This window comes from Melanerpes formicivorus, unplaced genomic scaffold (assembly GCF_026170545.1).
Source record: "Melanerpes formicivorus ecotype bairdi unplaced genomic scaffold, bMelFor1.0.p_v2 SCAF_5, whole genome shotgun sequence".
NCBI classification, from domain to species: domain Eukaryota; kingdom Metazoa; phylum Chordata; class Aves; order Piciformes; family Picidae; genus Melanerpes; species Melanerpes formicivorus.
This window is the reverse complement of record NW_027142357.1, coordinates 20,351,947-20,370,390: the sequence shown is the minus strand read 5'-3', so window position 1 is coordinate 20,370,390 and position 18,444 is coordinate 20,351,947. Positions and strand designations below refer to the sequence as shown.

General features: G+C 38.9%; 1 protein-coding gene across 10 annotated transcripts in view; it reads right to left on the bottom strand.

Moving 5' to 3' along the window:
• Positions 1–439: 439 nt before the first annotated feature.
• The window catches only part of METTL8 (methyltransferase 8, tRNA N3-cytidine), an 85,999-nt gene continuing 67,994 nt past the window's right edge, over positions 440–18,444 (bottom strand). For 8 of the 10 annotated variants that reach the window (XM_068138604.1, XM_068138606.1, XM_068138598.1 and 5 more), the window contains 8 exons: positions 13,427–13,818; positions 12,867–12,916; positions 10,108–10,171; positions 9,634–9,773; positions 5,323–5,429; positions 5,162–5,227; positions 3,782–4,007; positions 440–851 (listed from right to left, as the gene is read on the bottom strand). In XM_068138604.1, coding sequence (XP_067994705.1) covers positions 3,793–4,007; positions 5,162–5,227; positions 5,323–5,429; positions 9,634–9,773; positions 10,108–10,171; positions 12,867–12,916; positions 13,427–13,818 — 1,034 coding nt within the window. In that variant the 3' untranslated portion in view covers positions 440–851; positions 3,782–3,792. Of the gene's footprint in view, positions 852–3,781; positions 4,015–5,161; positions 5,228–5,322; positions 5,430–9,633; positions 9,774–10,107; positions 10,172–12,866; positions 12,917–13,426; positions 13,819–18,444 lie in introns of those variants that run through there. The other 2 variants (XM_068138599.1, XM_068138607.1) reach the window with 2 other exon arrangements.

Here is an 18,444-nt window from a genome sequence, read left to right as displayed (position 1 = left end):
GCAGAGACCTGCATTATTAACAATAGCAATGATTAGTATTTTTACATTATGTATACATTTATTTCCAAGGTCATTCAACCACTCATTATGAGGATGCTGTCTGTTATCATTGCCATTAAAAACAGCACACCCTGAAATATACTTGGTTTAAAATAAGTTACAAATACAGCAAATAACACTATATTAATTTAGACTCTATATAATTCATTCCATTCCCACAAAAAGAAAAGGCAATCTGTTCTGTACAGAAGGAAATAAAACTCTCTCGCTTCAACCCTAGAAATAACCCAGCCAAACTTCACTGCAAATGCCATGTATATGGGTTCTGTGGAAGCTGCTTAATTGATTATTGAGGAAATGGGTGTATGTCAACAGTTCAAAAAGCAGTGAATAAAGATCACACCACAAATCAAAAAGAAGTAGCAATATTCATGGTAAGTGGTTTCCACTGGTGTTTAATACAAATTTCAAGATGGCTTATTACAAATTTTTAGTCGTTAATAAACAACAGAATCTGCAGATTAGCTTAGTGATGGGCAAACAAAACAGAACCACCGAAACATTCAGGTTGGAATAGACCCTCAGGATCACCAAGACCAACCAATAACCCTACTACAATGTTCACCCCGAAACCACAGCCCCAAGTACCACATCTAAATGACCTTTAAACACATCCAGGGCACCTCCCTGGGCAGCCCATTCCAATGCTTCATTGGCTATTTCTAATACAAGAAACTCTTCCCTAGGGTCACTAAGAGTCCCTGCTGTCTCCTTGTCTGCCCTGCATTTTGGTTGTCCTCTTCAGATTCAGTGGATTTGTAGATACGGTACAAGCACTTGCTTTGGTTTTGCTGGGGGAAAAAAAACAAAACACAACACATTTTAATAAGAGTTGAGTGCATTCTTAGCAATTAGTGTAGGAAAAAAAGGTTGGCTGCTTTATGTAATTTATGGCTGTCATGTACTTGCTTAAAAACTAAGCAAGGTCTAAAGCAGTAAGTACCATTTTCATGTATAGGTATGCATAAATGTAGAGCAATACAAGTGTAGATAGGTAAAAAGTATACACTATTAATAAGGCAAGCCAAAGCCAATGGAAGCTACAGCTCAATTTTAACAAGATTACCTAATTGCCAATAATGTTTATCAATATGGTAATAGGCCATTTGTACACTTTCACAATTCTGCTTCAACAGCACAGGATGCTATGCTGAACCAAAATAAAAATTAAAAAAATAATCTGCAAGTAACAATGTTGAGTAGTTACATAATGTGTGGGGTTTTATAAATTTATACAATTAGGTATTTCAAACATGTATCTGATTAAAGTAGTTACTTCAGTTTTCAAAAGTGAAATTCCCAACCTTTCTCTATGCTGGACACGCTTTGTTTGCAATACCCTAATTTTTCTTTCCCCAGAAATTAATTAACAGTAGGCCACTTTAAGCTGCACTTCCTCTATAGTTGTCTGTGTCTTTCTTCTTTCATTTCAGTAGTTCTACTAGCCTTTCTCTTGCCATGACTGTGATATGAGTTTTCCCAACTAATACAGATAATTAAGAAGTATTTTAAAATCATGTAATTGATAAAGATTTTTGACAACTCAAAGGTCATGAAGCCAAAATACAGAAAAGTTCTACTCAAGAGTTCTTACTGGCAACCACGCTTCTGTGCATCTCCCCCTTCTATCAATCTTACAAGTGTTCAGACTAGTTACAGGTCACTTTACAGTGGATATGCTACAATTAAAAATAGTAGCTGATCTTATTACGTCTAACCCAGACACCATTATTCTAAAAGCAGCAGCAAATACTTATGCTGCAAGGTATGGAAGACATATAGCCAGTTTTGCTCAAGGTCATTCTGAATTCAGGGTGGGTTTTGGTTTTTTTTTATGTCACATTTTTGTTTAAATTAACAACATGGTATATTAAAATCTTGCCAAAATCAGTCAGTAAAAGTCAAAGCAAACATTTCATTAGCTTCTACACATGGAAAACCTACATCACACACATGCATAAGACCACATGATGCTCAAAAGCTTATCATTACTATCATTTCCCTAGAAAATTCTACAAGTGAAAATGCTTTGTACTAGACTAAAAGGTATTACACACTCAGAAGTCACCATTAATAGCACAGGGTAGCAACCTAATTAAGATATAAGCAGGTATTTACTCACATTTCCTATGCAGATGCTACAGTATCTTAAGACTCAGGGTTTGAAGATTGATACCACAAGAGTTTTATTGCACATTCAAGTAACACCATTGCTTACTGAAATTTCCCAAGCCATTTAATTAATGAAACAGTATCCTACTCTAACAGGAGTTTAGAATACCCCAGAAATGCGGGATCAGATCCTGCTTTCAAAGACCCCTGGTTGCATCTCTTTCTTGAAACAGATCTAAGTTTATGGAAATTAAGCACTTTCCTCATCTGTCAAAGGGGATGAAGATACCTAGTATCTAAATGTAGATTTTTTTTTTTTCTAGAAACCAATCAGTTCTACTTAGCTCAGCAGCTAACAACTTGCAAAAAATAAGTTGTCAACTGTGACATGTTTAACCTTCAGACTAAAACAAAAGCAAGAGACTCTGAGTGTCACTATATTAATGGTACTCAAAACCACAGCCATGTTATGTATTACATGCATCCTCCATCCTTACTAGAGAGATTTGTTTTATTAATTCACCCATTTCCTGTCCTTTCCTCCTTCTCGACAAGTGATTGTACAATTACATTTAATTAGCAGAAGTGGCATCTTTAAATACTACCTCAACAGCCTCAGCATCAAGGCCTGCATCTGGATAGAGTGTTTCCATTTTGGTTTTCTTCTTAAAAACACTTGATGCCCTCGTATAGCCCTGTCCTTCTACTGTCCCTCCTCAAAGTCCATGCAAAAACACTGTGTATTTTTTCTAAGACTCAAGCCCTAAGAAAGCAACCTATGTAAAATTACCTAATAACAATACTAATAAAAGGTACTCTGCACTACTCTTTTTGCTTCTCCCTCTAGCATATCTGATATATCATAAAAATGATGATCTAGGTAAATGTTCACTATTTGGCTTGAGCACTAGTTTGGCATTTTGGTAGCTCTTTTCTACGTGATGCTCAGTTCACAATCTATGGCACTTTAAATACACGTCAGTAAGTTGTTACAGAAACTTGAGTTTGGCATGCTTCTGATGAGCATGTAGATGGAATAGAGGGACTTCAGAGGAGTAAGTCAATCACAGTAAAGGACACAATCACTGACTAATCTGATACGTATGCATATCACATGTGGTTAGTATGAAATGATAGCTTACATGCAAACCAGAAAGAGACTTTGTCTTCATTATTTATGCACTAAGCAATTTCCCTTCAAAGCTGAAATACAGTTTTGTGTCTACACAGCGGCTAAAAGACACATGACACAAATTAACACAGCATAATTAATAGTGACAGTGAGAACAGTCATTCTCTCTAAATGTCTGAAACAGCATTACTTCAGTCTAGAACTTTTCACATACTGCAGATTTTAACAGAAACAAGATACTTAAATATGAATAATCAGTAAGTATAAGCATGTAAGTAAAAAAATAGTGTCTAGTGAGTTAGGAATAGATTAATCTATATCCCTTTTTTGCACATAAAGCAGAAGTCAGAATGCCTTTTTTATTGTCACACACACATATATACAAGAAAAACCAAACCCCAAAACAGGGAAAGATTTTTAGTTCAATATATTTCTCTTTTCAGTGGCTAGCACAAGATTTATAGGAACTATACATACTCAAACTTGCTTCAGTTTATGGAGTTCATTGTACAATTATCTGTAAGAGTGCCTTTAGTGGTTTCCTCAGGATTATTCAGAGACAGCAGGAATGGTTTCTGGAATTTGCTTTGTATCCAAACTCGCTGCATTTTCACTTTTTTCTTCCTGTTTACTTGTAATCGCCGATCCACTAAATTCTGTACTTCAGTCAATCCAGCCAAGCTGAACATGTTCCATACCTCATCTATTTTCTCATATGAAGAATGATTGTAATTAAAAAAAAAAAAAAAAAAAAAAGAGAGACATTTGTAGAATGCAGTAATTAACAACTTGGAGTCAACCAAAGATGGAAGTGAATCTATTGATTTTAAAGATTAAGGAAACTGCCTGTAAGAAGACTTTTGTTAGAGATTCACTTTCTCAGCTCCTGATTTATATTACAGTAAAAAACGTTATGTTGAGGTCCAGATCACTTTGGTCATTACTCATGGCATCCATAGAACCTCTTTCTTCAGAGGGTTCAGTATACCAGAGTTGAGGAAAACAAATGCATGCTATTTGGTCACTGCTCTCGTATTATTGAGATAAAGTGCTTTCACCTCTGAAAATGACAATCCACATATTTATGCCATTATTTCTCTAGTCAGTACCACTTGAAAAGTTTAAGTTTCCTTGTCATACGTAAGCACAAAACAATTTGCACATTTAAAAATTGACAAGGCTCTTTGAATCCAAGTGATTTCCCATATATATCCCAGATCCTCCTTCTCACTTAAAAATTACTCAGGCTGGGACAAATCCTGATCCCTCTCTATTACTTCTAAGTCTAGGCTGCAGAGGGTAAAAGTTAAAACAAACCAGAGAATAAAAAGTATAGTAACGCTCACTTTCACAATTTCCAGTAGCTGGGCTAAAATATACCAGTCTAAGCTTATTGCCAACAGAACCAAGAGAGTGGACAGGCAAAGTGCAATAGTATCCATAATTAGGAATGTAATCCTGCAGAAAGAGCAGCCTCATAGCTCAGATAGATCAACACTGCAGAACAAAATATCAGAGCACTGCTACCATTTGTCATTCCAAGTACATTCATTTCAATTTTAAGAAAGAAATCAAGTACATCTCTAAATAGCAAAATAGAAGCATCCTATTAAGCACAAGACACTTAGACAAATTCCCAGTAATGTCTGCAAGCAATTTTGTAGGCCCCAGATGCAATGAGTGTACACATAAAGGGGATTTTTCTTTTCAGTAGTTATCTTTGGGCTTTGTAAAAGCAGAAAAAAAGATAAAAGCCAGTAAAACCTTCCTTAAATTTCTCTTCTAAGATGAGTTTTTGTAATTAAAATCATCTTGATAGACACTTAACCCTTTCTACAAAAATATGCCATTTCTTACCTTTGGTAAAGAAATATACTCTGGTTCCATCTCCTCGCACATAAAAATTTTCTGACAGGCAGTGACCTAAGAAATCAGAGCAGTAATGAAAATGGACATGTAGCTTTTTAAAAGAAAAAGTTAAAACTAACAATGAACTACAAAAAACATTCAGAAATTACCTCTTTTGAAACGAAGCTGTGCTGTATCATATCTTCCATAGTCTCGAAATAACAACATTCCTCCAGGTTTCAGTAGTTTAGCCAACCTATTTACAACCCCTTGCATCCTTAGAAAATAAATAGAATACCAGTGAAATGTGCAAACATAACTGATTATTTTTTTTCTAGATGCTTAGAATATACATTAATTTTGAAAACTACAGTGAGATGTGTCCACATTTACTGTAAAAAGTCCAGACACTAGTGAACAGGAAGAACGCTTTACCAAAAATCCTATTCACCTAATTGTTGAGGTTGGAAAGAGGAATCCAATCTGGCAGAACTGGTGATATTGCTATTTAGATGAGAGTCTGCATCCTCCAAAATGCTGACAAGTTTGTGAATCTTGGTGGTGTATAACACCAGTTATTTGTTACCAAGATTACACCAGCCTGCAGTATGGATGGTAAGAATTGGTACCATACACAGTATTCTTTCTCCTTCACTAGAACAGCGAATCTTCACTCTTGCTTTTTAACCTTACCTCGAAGCTTCTTATAAAGTATATTTGCAGTACTTTGCCAAATGTTGCTAATGAGTAATGGGTTGGGTTTGCCTCACTCTTTCAGAATGAGCTGAAGGTTTTCCACATTCACGAAAGACCACAAAAGGCAGGCTGCACCTGGCAGGCTGCAAGGTAAAAAAGTTCACTTGCCCAATTCAACACGTTCTCCCACAGGGAAGCATATAAACCACACAGAAGATGCAGAGCCAGAGTGAATGCTAAATAAATGGAAAAGAAATGCAGGGTGCTGCATCTGAAAATAGCTGAAGAAGATCAAATCCTCCTTAACTATACAAAATCAGCACACCATTATGTGTATCAAGAGAGCACCTTTATACAATCACTGTTTCTCAGGTGGCCTTGCCACAAGAATATCAGAGCTCAAGCACTAATGCAATTTGGTCCTTATGCAGCAGCAGTGCAGGCATCTTACATACACTTCAGTGACAGAATTAGGAGGTAGCTCAGCAGAAAAGATTATCATAGCTCCAAACAAACAAATCCAAAAAGCAGCATACTTTTAAAGCATGGAATTCCTTTAGAGGAAGCTAAGTACTTTAAAAGTTGTCCTTTTCACTAATGCTCAACACAGGCAATCAAGCATGTTGCCACAGACAAAAAGGCAGAAACACCTAAAACTAAGACACTGTTCAAGACAGGTAGTTGTGCACAGAATTAGAGATTTCACCTATATAAACAAGTTCTGTGCACACAATGAAAATGTACATTCACAAAAAACCCCACTAGAAATCTCATCCTGTAGGACTAGAGCATGTTAATTATATAGCTCAAAGAAAGCTTAATACCTTTCAAATTTTGCTACCAACTTTTAAGAGGGAACTTCTAGCAGAACTGAAGTGTGTTAAAAATGGGGTACAAGAGTAGCAATTATCAAAAACTAAACACAATAGCCTGAAGAGCAAGCACTAAGTAACCATTGTTCTGAATACAAATGTGTTCCTCATATATTTTCCAAGTCTCCCAAGTACATAAGTTCTGCATCATCATTCTCTTGGTTTTCTTTCTAATTTCCCAAAGTTTCGAGAAAAGAATGTATACTGAGCAAGATGTATCTGGATTACACTTGCTTTCATGCAGTTGTTTTAATTATACAAGATTACAGTAATGACTAACAAATCTTTGGAAAATGGGTCTTACAACACAGATAATTATATGGAAATTTTTATGGGGATACACACAAGAATCAATGTCAGCCTTCAGATCCTGACATGGGGAGAGAAAGAAGCAAAAACATTCTCAAATGACTAATAGGAAAAGACTCAACAAAATTCTGACAAGACATTGGATAATAAATGCATTAACAGCAAAAGAAGGACTTAGGAGAATCTCCATCCTTTACTGGATGAGGTGGGAAAAACAGGGACCAAGGATGACAAGGCAGCCTTCTTTAATTCAGTCTTTAGTAGCAGGACCAGTTATTGGAGTAACCAGCCAACTGAACTGGACAATGGGGACAAGGAGCAGAATAAACTCCCCATAATTCAAGAAATAATGGCCAGTGACCTACTACACCACTTAGACACCCACAAACCTATGGAGCTGTATGGACTGAAGGAGTAGGCAGAAGTGCTCACCAAGCCACTTTACATCATTAATCAGCAGCCATGGATGTAAGCAGGGAAGTTCCAGTTGAGGTTAACAAAAGTGATACCCACCCACAAGACTGGGGGAAGGTTATGGAGCAGATCATCTTGAGTTCCATCACGCAGCACATACAGGACCATCAGGCAATCAGACTAGGCCAGCATGGGTTTATGAAAGGCAGGTCCTGCCTGACAAACCTGATATCATTCTATGACGAGGTAACCTGCTTAGTGGATGAGGGAAAGTTTGTGCATATTATTTATCCATACTTTAGAAAAGTTGTTGACACTGTTTCTCACACTAGCAAAAGTGTCTGCTCATGGGGAGTTGCAGTGAAAGGAGTCACAGGCATGGTTCCTCAGGGCTCAGTACTGGGGTCAATTCGGTTTAGTGTCTTTATCAATAACCTGGACAAGGGAATCAAACACACCAGCAGGAAGTTAGGTGGGTGTGTTGACCTGCCTGAGAGTAGGAAGACTCTACAGAGGGACCTGGACAGGCTGGATTGATGAACTGAGGTCATTTGTATGAGGTTCAACAAGGCCAAGTGCCAGGTTCTGCACATAGGTCACAACCACCCCATACAATGCCACAGGCTTGGGGCAGAGCAGCTAGAAAGCTGCCTGGCAGAAAAGGACCTGGGGATGCTGGTTGACTATGAACCAGCAATGTTTCTCAGGTGGCCAAGAATGACAATAGTATTATGGCTTGTATCAAAAACAGTGTGGCCATGAGGTCAGTGACTGTCCTCCTGTACTCAGCAATGGTGGACCCAAATCTTGAATAATATGAACAAGTCCTATGAGAGTGGCTGAGGGAACTGTGGTTGTTTAGCCTGGAGAAAAGCTGACTGGAGACCTTCTCACTCTTTAAAACTACCTGTAAGGAGGCTGGAGCAAGGTGGGCACTGGCCTCTTCTCTCAAGTAACAAGGAAAAGGACAAGAGAAAGTGGCTCCAATTTGTGCCAGAGGAAGTTTGAATTCAGTACTAGGAAAATTTTCTTCACTGAAAAGGTTGTGAGGCATTGGAACAGCCTGCCCAGGGAGGTGGTGGGGTCACCATCCCTGGAAGTACTTATAAGACATGTAGATGTGGTGCTGAGGAGTGTGATGACTTGGTAGTGCTAGATTAGACTTGGTAGTGCTTGATCCAAAAGGTCTCTCCCAATCAAAATGGTTCTATGATTCCTGCTTCTACAAAGAATGAATGAATGCATCTCTATTGTCCAATTTCTTTCTGGCAGCATCACTGCAGTTACAGAGATCTGAAATCTACTGCTTGAATTGTTTTTGAAACCTGGACTCAGGCTTTGCATGACTCATGGGATCATCTCTGAAAAAACAGGGGGAGAATATCCTATATGGCAAAGATTTTTCTGAAAAGCTAATCATTAGTAACTTGGGCAGCAAGGCAGGGAAACAGTTCTCAGACTTAGGCAAATACTGTTCTGTTTCCAAGTCGATTTTAATGACATTCTTAAAGTAATTAATCTATTACCACACATACAGCATGTATTTCCCTTCATAAAATCTAGTTACAGGAAGAGTTAAGGAGTTTAACTTGCATGCCCTATTTTGCATTTTTCCCCAGTAAAAAAAAAGAGCATTTGCACAATCAGTCAGCCTTAACAGTCATGAAGTGTGGTTCATTAGACATTGAGATGCATCAGTAGCAAGGCTAACAGCACTCAGTGTAAGACTGCATAAAAATTAGATCAAGTTTTCTTAATCCAAACAAGTTACAAAATTCCTGATGCACTTTGGTTTAAAAGGCCTGCATGTAAGCATTTGTATGTGGTTAAATCAGCAACCTACGTCTTCACAAATTGTGAAGTGTTAAAACATGAATGTTTGGGTGTGATCACTAATTTCCTTCTATAAGTTCTTTTAATTTGTAGTTTTATTGAATCTATCACTTTGAATACAGATGTACTTAGTTACATTATAGCCTTTGTATTTTGATGGAGGCATGAGGCTTACTAATGAATTAGCCTTATCGGCTTTTCTCCGGAAGTCTGAAAATGGGAAACAGCATTTAAAATACCTTGGTTTGTATTTATCATAGCTTACTAAATAATAAATAAAAAAATTCATCATCTTCTTTTGCTATTCTTGAAAACCTCCAGTAACCCAGTTGGCTCTGCCCTTTAGTCTCCATTTACCTGTCAGGATGAATAGTAGAGAGCACAAAGACAAGGAGAATTACATCCAGGGTCTCATCTGGAAAAGGATAGGGTAAAGTATCATCACACACATCATGAACAAAGGCAGAACACCAGGCTGAATTGTAGGACGAATGTGACTGTCAAGAAAAAAGATAAAAAAGAGGTATAGAGAGAACACTAGCAGTTAATACGTTTACTGTGACTCAAGAAACTTTTTTTCTTCCATTATTCAGCATTGTAAAACATCTCATATAAAAGCCTATTCTGTCCAGTATCTTACTCAAGCTGAGAAGCGAAGCTCAGTGATGGCATTCATTCCTCTCTGCACAGAGTAAGACTTTGTTCTTTGGAATATTGAAAACTTCAGTTAAAAGTTGTCAAAGCAATCACATTCTTTTTCATGAAGACGGCTTCCTGGCAGCCTCCTGAATTACAGCTTATAAGGTAGTCTAAAGCAAGCATATGAATTACCTTCACCAGCTCCACTGCTCCTGAAGCAAAATCACAACAGTACAGAAAGATTCCAGGTGTACTGCTGGAAAACAAAACCAATGTTAAAAAATTACTATTGTAAAAGATGAAAGTCTACATCAGTGCTCATGGAAATACAGAGGGCCCTTTGGGGCTCTCCACAGGTTTGATCAAGCAAAAGTTATTGATGTCTAGCACATGGAAAGCCACATAGGTTGTAATGAACCAAAAGGGCAGACAAATTCATATGAAAACCAGAAAGGCAGTTAATATAAAAAGGAGAATTATAACATTGTTGGGGAGGAAGTGAAAAGGAAAAGAAGGTCACAGAGGGCTGTCAGGACTGATGAGAATGTCCTGGTGTTGCATTACATAAATTCACATTAATAGGTCACATTTTCTTATAGAAGCACTGCAGTAAGTCTCTATCATTAGCCCATGTATGCAATTTAATTAGCAATATGATTTGGGCAGGCATGGGGTGGTTCAGGTTCCCATGCGTCACCTTGCTGCGCCTTTGATTAGATGCAGTATTGGTTGTCTCCCTCCATTATTCCCTTTGTTTTGTAAGCCAAGATGAGTAACAATTTTCTGTAGCACTCTACCCTTCCTTTCCCATTCAAGAATAAGCCAGTTGCAAACATCCTTGTACTATTCACCAAACACTAGTAACTAGGGGGAAACATTTTTCACCCCCAAAATATTCATTTAAGCGAAGCTGAGAAAGCCCTTCAAAACCTACCAAGGGATGACCTCATGGTCATCTCATGATCAATTAATCTCTCTTCAAAAAATATTTGAGATTTTGAACAGGCGGTTTCTTCAGAAAGGGAATTAATAAACTCTGACAGTGTCTGTAATATCTTGCACTATTACACACAGCTGAATTAGTGACTTCTCTCTGAGGGCTCAACAGAAGAACCCTTGTGGACCAAAATACATTCAAGCCTTGTTGCCAAGCAGAACTTCTATCAGCTGTGTGTGCACCATGTGAGTTGGTAAGTGTAGATATTTACCACGGATGAGGACAATCTGCCAGGCTTTGGACCCAGTCAGTCCCTTGGGAAAAGTTAAGCTAACTACCTAATTGACTTGTTAGGATGTCATCTCTTTTTTTTTTTTTTTTAAGAGCAGAACAGGAGAAAGATGCTCAGGGAAAGCTCAGCAGGGGCAGAACAGGAGCTATGTAGAAGCCAACTTAAAAAGACAGTTTGATCTGGATGGTCATTTCATGACACACTGTATTAAAAAGCAGTAATTTAAAATTTAAGGGAAGTAGGGGGGAAGCAGTTTGAAAGTTATGTTACAAACTTAAGTGGAAAATTTTTTGGTAGGTATGGTACGCTCATACTTGACAATGGCTTGTTCTTATATGCATACAAAAGGCAATCTAAAGATAAAATTCAGAGTGAAACTGTACCTGCTATGAGATAAGAGGTGTTTCCATCAGGTAACATGCAAGACAAGTTGTGTGAATTACTCAAAGTACCAAAAATGTGGTTGACTGATTTGCATAATAATAAGTATCTCCAGGAAAAAAAACTTAATATGTGAGGAAAAACACAAAAGTTTTTCTCATCCTATTTAATACAGCCACATGGTATGCTTTCCCTTTATTTTCCAAGCTTTTCACATGAAACAGGGATCCCTTTTCATTATATATATATATATATATGCTTTCTAAAGCAAAGCATTTGTTTTGGAATGAAGGCACACTGTTAACACTACTAAATGTTAGCAAAACCTAAGTCTGCAAAATAGAGTATTTTTGTGTAGTGGTGATGCCACCAATTGGAGTTCACTTATAGAATAATGAAATGTGCTGTACTCAAACTCTTGGGGGCACAAATGAAAAGAAATCCATTTCAGCACTTGATACAGACACAGGCTGTCTACAACTACCTGAAGGGAGGTTGTAGCCAGATGGGGGTTGGTCTCTTCTCCCAGGCAACCAGCACCAGAACAGGAGGACACAGTCTCAAGCTGCACCAGTAAGGTTTAGGCTAGATGTTAGGAAGAAGTTCTTCATAGAAAGAGTGATTGGCCATTGGAATGGGCTGCCTGGGGAGGTGGTGGAGTCACCATCACTGGAGGTGTTTAGGAAGAGACTTGATGGGGTGCTTGGTGCCATAGTTTAGTTGATTAGATAGTGTTGGATGATAGGTTGGACTTGATCTCAAAGGTCTCTTCCAACCTGGTCTAGTCTAGTCTAGTCTAAAACCTTCCTGCCTAAGTGGAAGAGAGCATACGCTGTCCTATCAGTTTTTTCTAAAACTGGAAGCCAAGTGGATTGAAACATTTAGAGATTTAGATAATGCAGTATAGGACTTGTGCCTTTCTTGACACTGAAACCTGACAAAATGTATCATTCAGATTCAGAAGTAACACTTCTGGTAAGAAGTAATTTTTACCAGTATATCACATACCATTATCTGTTGTCTCTGACACTGATCTTTTGAAGAGATATCTGGCAGCTTTATGATGACATACAAGAGCATATTTCACCTGCCTCAGATTAACTACAAGAAATCAGTTTGAATGCACCTGAAGACAAACCTTCCCTTCAAGACTAGGGTTGATGAGTAAGAGAAGTACCTTGTACTGACGCTAATAACATCTGAGATCTGCAAGGAATTCCGAATCTCAGCAAACCAGTACACTCAACACTTCCTGTAGCACTGGTCTAGTAATAACATTTGAAAAAAAAATGAACAAGATCAGAATATAACTTTTGTAGTTGAAAACCAAGCACTACATACCACAGAACTTTCAATATAGGAAAAACGCTGTTTCCAGCACCACAGCCAACCTAAAACCAGAAGAAAAACAAAATTTTGTCTCACATTATTTGGTAGGTAAAACCAATTACACTTGAAGGTCTGTTGGGCAGAAACAGGACAAACAGCTCACATCACGATTCTCAAATCACTTCTACGATCGCATCTCACCTCAGTGTCCTTCTAAAGAAAGAATCTCTCGCAAACTACTTATGAAAAAATGCAGTATTCTTGTCCAATTTCACCATGTGGTAAGAACACATCAAGTATTTGCACTTCAAGACAGAATTTTCCTTAGGAAATCAGGAATCCAACTCCCAGTGAAAATGGAATCTGACAATCTAGCCCTAAATTCTGGTTTGGGAGAAACTGCAAAGGGAAAACAAAGCCCGTATCAAAAGTTTCCCTGAAAGTTTCTGCCATAAATGAATGTAGCACATAAAATTCTAAATGCTTATTTTCCAGATACATACTAAGCCTCTTTAGCAGCTTTTGAGACATCTGAGTTGGATCTAATAGGTAGAATATTTGTAGTGCATTACCTCTAATATTCTGTAAGTGGCATTGCTACCAGGAAAGGATTCTCGTCTACCAACTTTCTCTCCACAGTTTTTGCCCTGAGGATTGTCAGTAAGAGATTTTTCTTGGTTTTTATTATATATGTATCCTTGTACAGAAGTAGAACCACCTCCATAATTTTTCTTCAAATATTTTTCTCTTTCCTCAAGCATTTCATTTTTGTGTGAAAAATTGTCGATACTATTTATTTCTGTTTCTTCTAAAGATCTTTCTTCTGTTTTCAACTCTTCTCTCTTTTTTTCAGGAAGAATTTCTGGAAACTCCAGAAACAGCCAATTGCGATCCTTGAAAAAGTTATTTTTGTGTGTCTTGTAAAATTCATTCCAATATTGACTGGCTTCTCTCTCATATTTATCTGAAATTAAAACAAAAACTTGGTGAATATGAGTGTCTCGGTTGGAGTTAGAATAGAATGAATTCTGTTTAGTGATTTTACTTTTCAGGTCGGTCTCTTCTAAGTACCTGCAATTTCTGAAATTAACGGCACATTTTCACAGAGCATCTGCTTCCAGTAGTGATAACACTTAATGTCTCTAGTTCGTACCAAGGATTGGTGTGCAGGCCAAGGTCACTGCTAGATCTTCTGCACTGCTTTGGTGTGCAGAGCAAAAGGCTGCAGCTGCAGGGAAGAGTAAATAGGACCCCAAATTGGCCAGCAAGGTAGTCTATTCCATATGTGGTCACACTCAGTACAAAGCTGAGGGATCACAAGGGTCTAACTCTCTTCTTCAGTAGCCAGTGTCCAAGCAGTGCTCTATCCTTTCTGCCTTCAATCCTGATCCATGAGTACCTTTTCAAATTCGTAAGTCACTCTCTCTTATTCTCTTTCTTAAACAAGTTTTGCCATCTCAAATTATAAAAGCAACACATCTAATCACAAGTTATCAATCTTTTTTCTATTTAAGAAACACTAAACTGAAATTACTTTCATCATTTATGCAACTATGAACAACTGCAGATTAGTTACTTGCTAGTCGTATCTAAAAAAACCACCATCAATTAGAAGCCCAGATCTGTGAATTGGCATGGTAAATGCTGCTGCATAGTCAATGGACTGTAATTCACTCAACATTTAACAATAGTTTTGACAGGAAAGAACAATACAGTCAGAAACAACATTCTGGCTTTCTTACATTCAAATCACTTCAGAGAGTCTTACAATAGAACTTTGTGTTAACTTTTAATTCACAAAACATTATAACTGAATGCTATAATGTCAAGCAATAGGACTGGAAGGGATTTCAACCAATCAGGGAATTCCTGCCCCTTCTCCACAGAAATGCATCCAACTTGTTCTTAAAATACCAACTTTCATATAGATTTGACAACTTTCCTCAGTAACATACTACAGTCCTTCACCATCTGTACAGTTAAAAACCTTTTCCACTACCTAACCTGAAATTTCTCCATTTCAATTTAAGTTCAATCATTCTTGTCTCATTAACCAAGCAGATAAAGCAAAGATTATTCACTCCTCTTTGTAACACCTATTTACTTATTCGAAGTCTTTTACTTTCATAGTTTCATAGTTTCATTCAGGGTTGGAAGGGACCACAAGGATCATCTAATTCCAACCCCCCTGCCATGGGCAGGGACACCCCACACTACATCAGGCTGGACAGAGCCTCATCCAGCCTGCTCTTAAACACCCCCAGGGACGGGGCCTCAACCACCTCCCTGGACAACCCATTCCAGGGTTTCACCACTCTCATGGTGAAGAACCTCCTCCTCACATCTAGCCTGAATCTCCCCACCTCCAGCTTCATTCCATTCCCCCTAGTCCTGTCACTACCTGAGATCCTGAGAAGTCCTTCCCCAGCCTTCCTGTAGGCCCCCTTCAGATACTGGAAGGCCACAATTAGGTCACCTCGGAGCCTTCTCTTCTGCAGACTGAACAGCCCCAACTCCTTCAGTCTGCCCTCATAGGAGAGGTGCTTCAGCCCTCTGATCATCCTTGTGGCCCTTCTCTGGACACGTTCCAGCACCTCCACATCCCTCTTGTAATAGGGGCTCCAGAACTGGACACAGTACTCCAGGTGGGGTCTCACCAGGGCTGAGTAGAGGGGGAGGATCACCTCCCTCGACCTGCTAGCCACACTTCTCCTGATGCAGCCCAGGATCTGATTGGCTTTGAGGGCTGCAAGTGCACACTGAGAGCTCATGTTGAGCTTTTTGTCCACCAGCACCCCCAAGTCTCTCTCCTCAGGGCTACTTTCCAGCCAGTCACTGCCCAGCCTGTATTTGTGCCTGGGATTGCCTCGACCCAGATGCAGGACCCTGCACTTGCTCTTATTGAACTTCATGAGGTTGGCTTGTGCCCACCTCTCCAGCCTGTCAAGGTCCCTCTGGATGGCCTCCCTTCCCTCCAGCGTGTCTGCTGCACCACACAGCTTGGTGTCATCAGCAAACTTGCTGAGGGTGCACTCAATGCCACTGTCCATGTCACCCACAAAGATGTTGAACAAGACAGGTCCCAGGACTGATCCCTGAGGGACTCCACTTGTCACTGGCCTCCACTGGGACATGGAGCCATTGACAGCCACTCTTTGGGTGCGGCCATCAAGCCAGTTCCTTTGCCTTCCTAAACAATCTTTCTTCTAGATTGCCTAAACCTCTCCTTTTTTTCACACATCAGTCATGATTTTCAGACTTCTGAGCATTTTCATTTTTCTTCTCTAGATTCTCTCCAGTTGATTTACTATTTTTTGGTGATGTATTCTGGTAAAGGCATTATCACTGCAGAGCAAAAGCAGTATTTTATGAGGCTTACAGGCTGTAATCCTGTTTATAACTCCCAGCTTGCCATTTTGCAACAGCATGACACTGCTGATTCAGCTAGTGATTCACCACAACCCTCAGATATCCTTCTGCAAAATGACTACCTAGCCAATTGTTCCAGAACTTATTTTTTCAAGGAATTATTCTAAGCAGAGCATTTTGCATTTATTTTTGGCAAACTTGTATATTTCAGGTTTGGTGGTTTGTTTGGGTTTTTTTTGCCACCATTTGCACAGATCTTTCAGAATCCTATACTTCACCATACTTGAAACATCATTTAGTATCATTGCCTGAGGCCACTAAAGAAAATAGTAAACAGAACTGGACATGGAACAAAATGTTTCTCTATCCAACACAGACTTCCATTCTGAAAATATCTCTAGGCATATTCATTCACCCAAAAGCAGCTTCATTAGCTCTCACTTTCCTAACTTGCTTATGAAAATGTCAAGCAAAGCAAGTTATAAGTTTCACCAGAGATAAATTTCAATGTCTCCATTCCTCATCTCTCTTAAGTATCAAACCAAATCTTTTTCTTGTGTTTTTGTTGTTGGGGTTGGTTTTTTTTTTCCTTCCCTCATTCTCAAATCATTTACAGAACTGTTACCACTGATGTTTCTTGCTAAGTGTAGATCACTTAGCACTTAGATTACTCCCACCTGGAGTGCTGCGTCCAGTTCTGGAGCCCCTATTACAAGAGGGATCTGGACGTGCTGGAAGGTGTCCAGAGAAGGGCCAGGAGAATGACCAGAGGGCTGGAGCACCTCTCCTCTGGGGACAGACTGAAGGAGTTGGGGCTGTTAAGTCTGGAGAAGAGAAGGCTCCGAAGTGACCTAATTGTGGCCTTCCAGTATCTGAAGGAGGCCTACAGGAAGGCTGGGGAGGGACTTCTCAGGATCTCAGGTAGTGATAGGACTAGGGGGAATGGAATGAAGCTGGAGGCGGGGAGATTCAGGCTGGATGTGAAGAGAAAGCTTTTCACCATGAGAATGGTGAAGCCCTGGAATGGGTTGTCCAGGGGGGTGCTTGAGGCCCTGTCCCTGGAGGTGTTTTAAGACCAGGCTGGATGAGGCTCTGGCCAGCCTGATCTAGTGTGGGGTGTCCCCCATGGCAGGGAGGTTGGAGCTAGATGACCCTTGTGGTCCCTTCCAACCCTCACTGATACTATGATCATACAGTGTGCTGCCTTTTTCATTTTATCCCTACTCACTTACATTGACCAACTAATTCTTTTAATAAAAATGCAGAGAGTAAATATATGGTGCATTTCTCCGACTCCCATTTAAACCTTAATACACCATTTCCTAAATCATTACAGCTTTTCAGAGATAAACAAGGCTGAGAATTATCATTAGAGGCACAGACAGGCAGTGGGAAGTAGCAAGAAGATGGCAGAATGCCTTGTCCTAGAAATCTGCGTAATTTTTAAAATTCAACATTTAACACATCCAGCTGTATCATTAAAGGGCAAGACCCAGCCAGCAGAGTAACTGTACAGACTTGTTTCATAATGCAAGTGCAGAGTTCAGTGAGGTCATATACATAGATTTCAGTAGCATAAGTTCTACATTCATAGATTTCTCAGCTTCAGTATAAAGCCCAAACCTCCTATTCAGAGGTTCTTAAATCATTGTAATTCCTTGTTATAGTCACTACTTTTCTGCAAGTCTGCTCAGTTTTCCAGATTTCAGAACTGAAGGAAAGCAATTGCTAAACTCAGTATATATTAATGTAGTATTACATAGGTTCAAATGAAAGAACACTTTACACTTTCCAGTCTTTTCACTGGTCACTCCTGCACCACTGTGTAATAACTATGCTTGCATTATTATTATCTTTTTGTTTCCATTTTGTATATTTACGTAGCCTGACTGTTAAATTTTCTGAAGCACATAAAAATGACAAAACTAATAAATGTATAATCTTTTGAGATAAAAACATCCTTAGTCAACTGATTTTTCTCCTCAACAGAATCTTTCATACATCAGTATGTACACTAAGAAGAAAATGAACACACACCTAAGTAAATCAAATTCCTAAAATTGTATCACAAATTCATTCAGTTTTAAGGTCTTTTGTTCTAATAAGGCTCACCAGAACTATGCTGTTTTACTGGTATGATACTATCATTGAAATCTGTCTTTTCTTTTTCCCTTTACTGTAGTTTCTGCAGCCCCAAAATAACCTGCTCATTAGCTTCAGC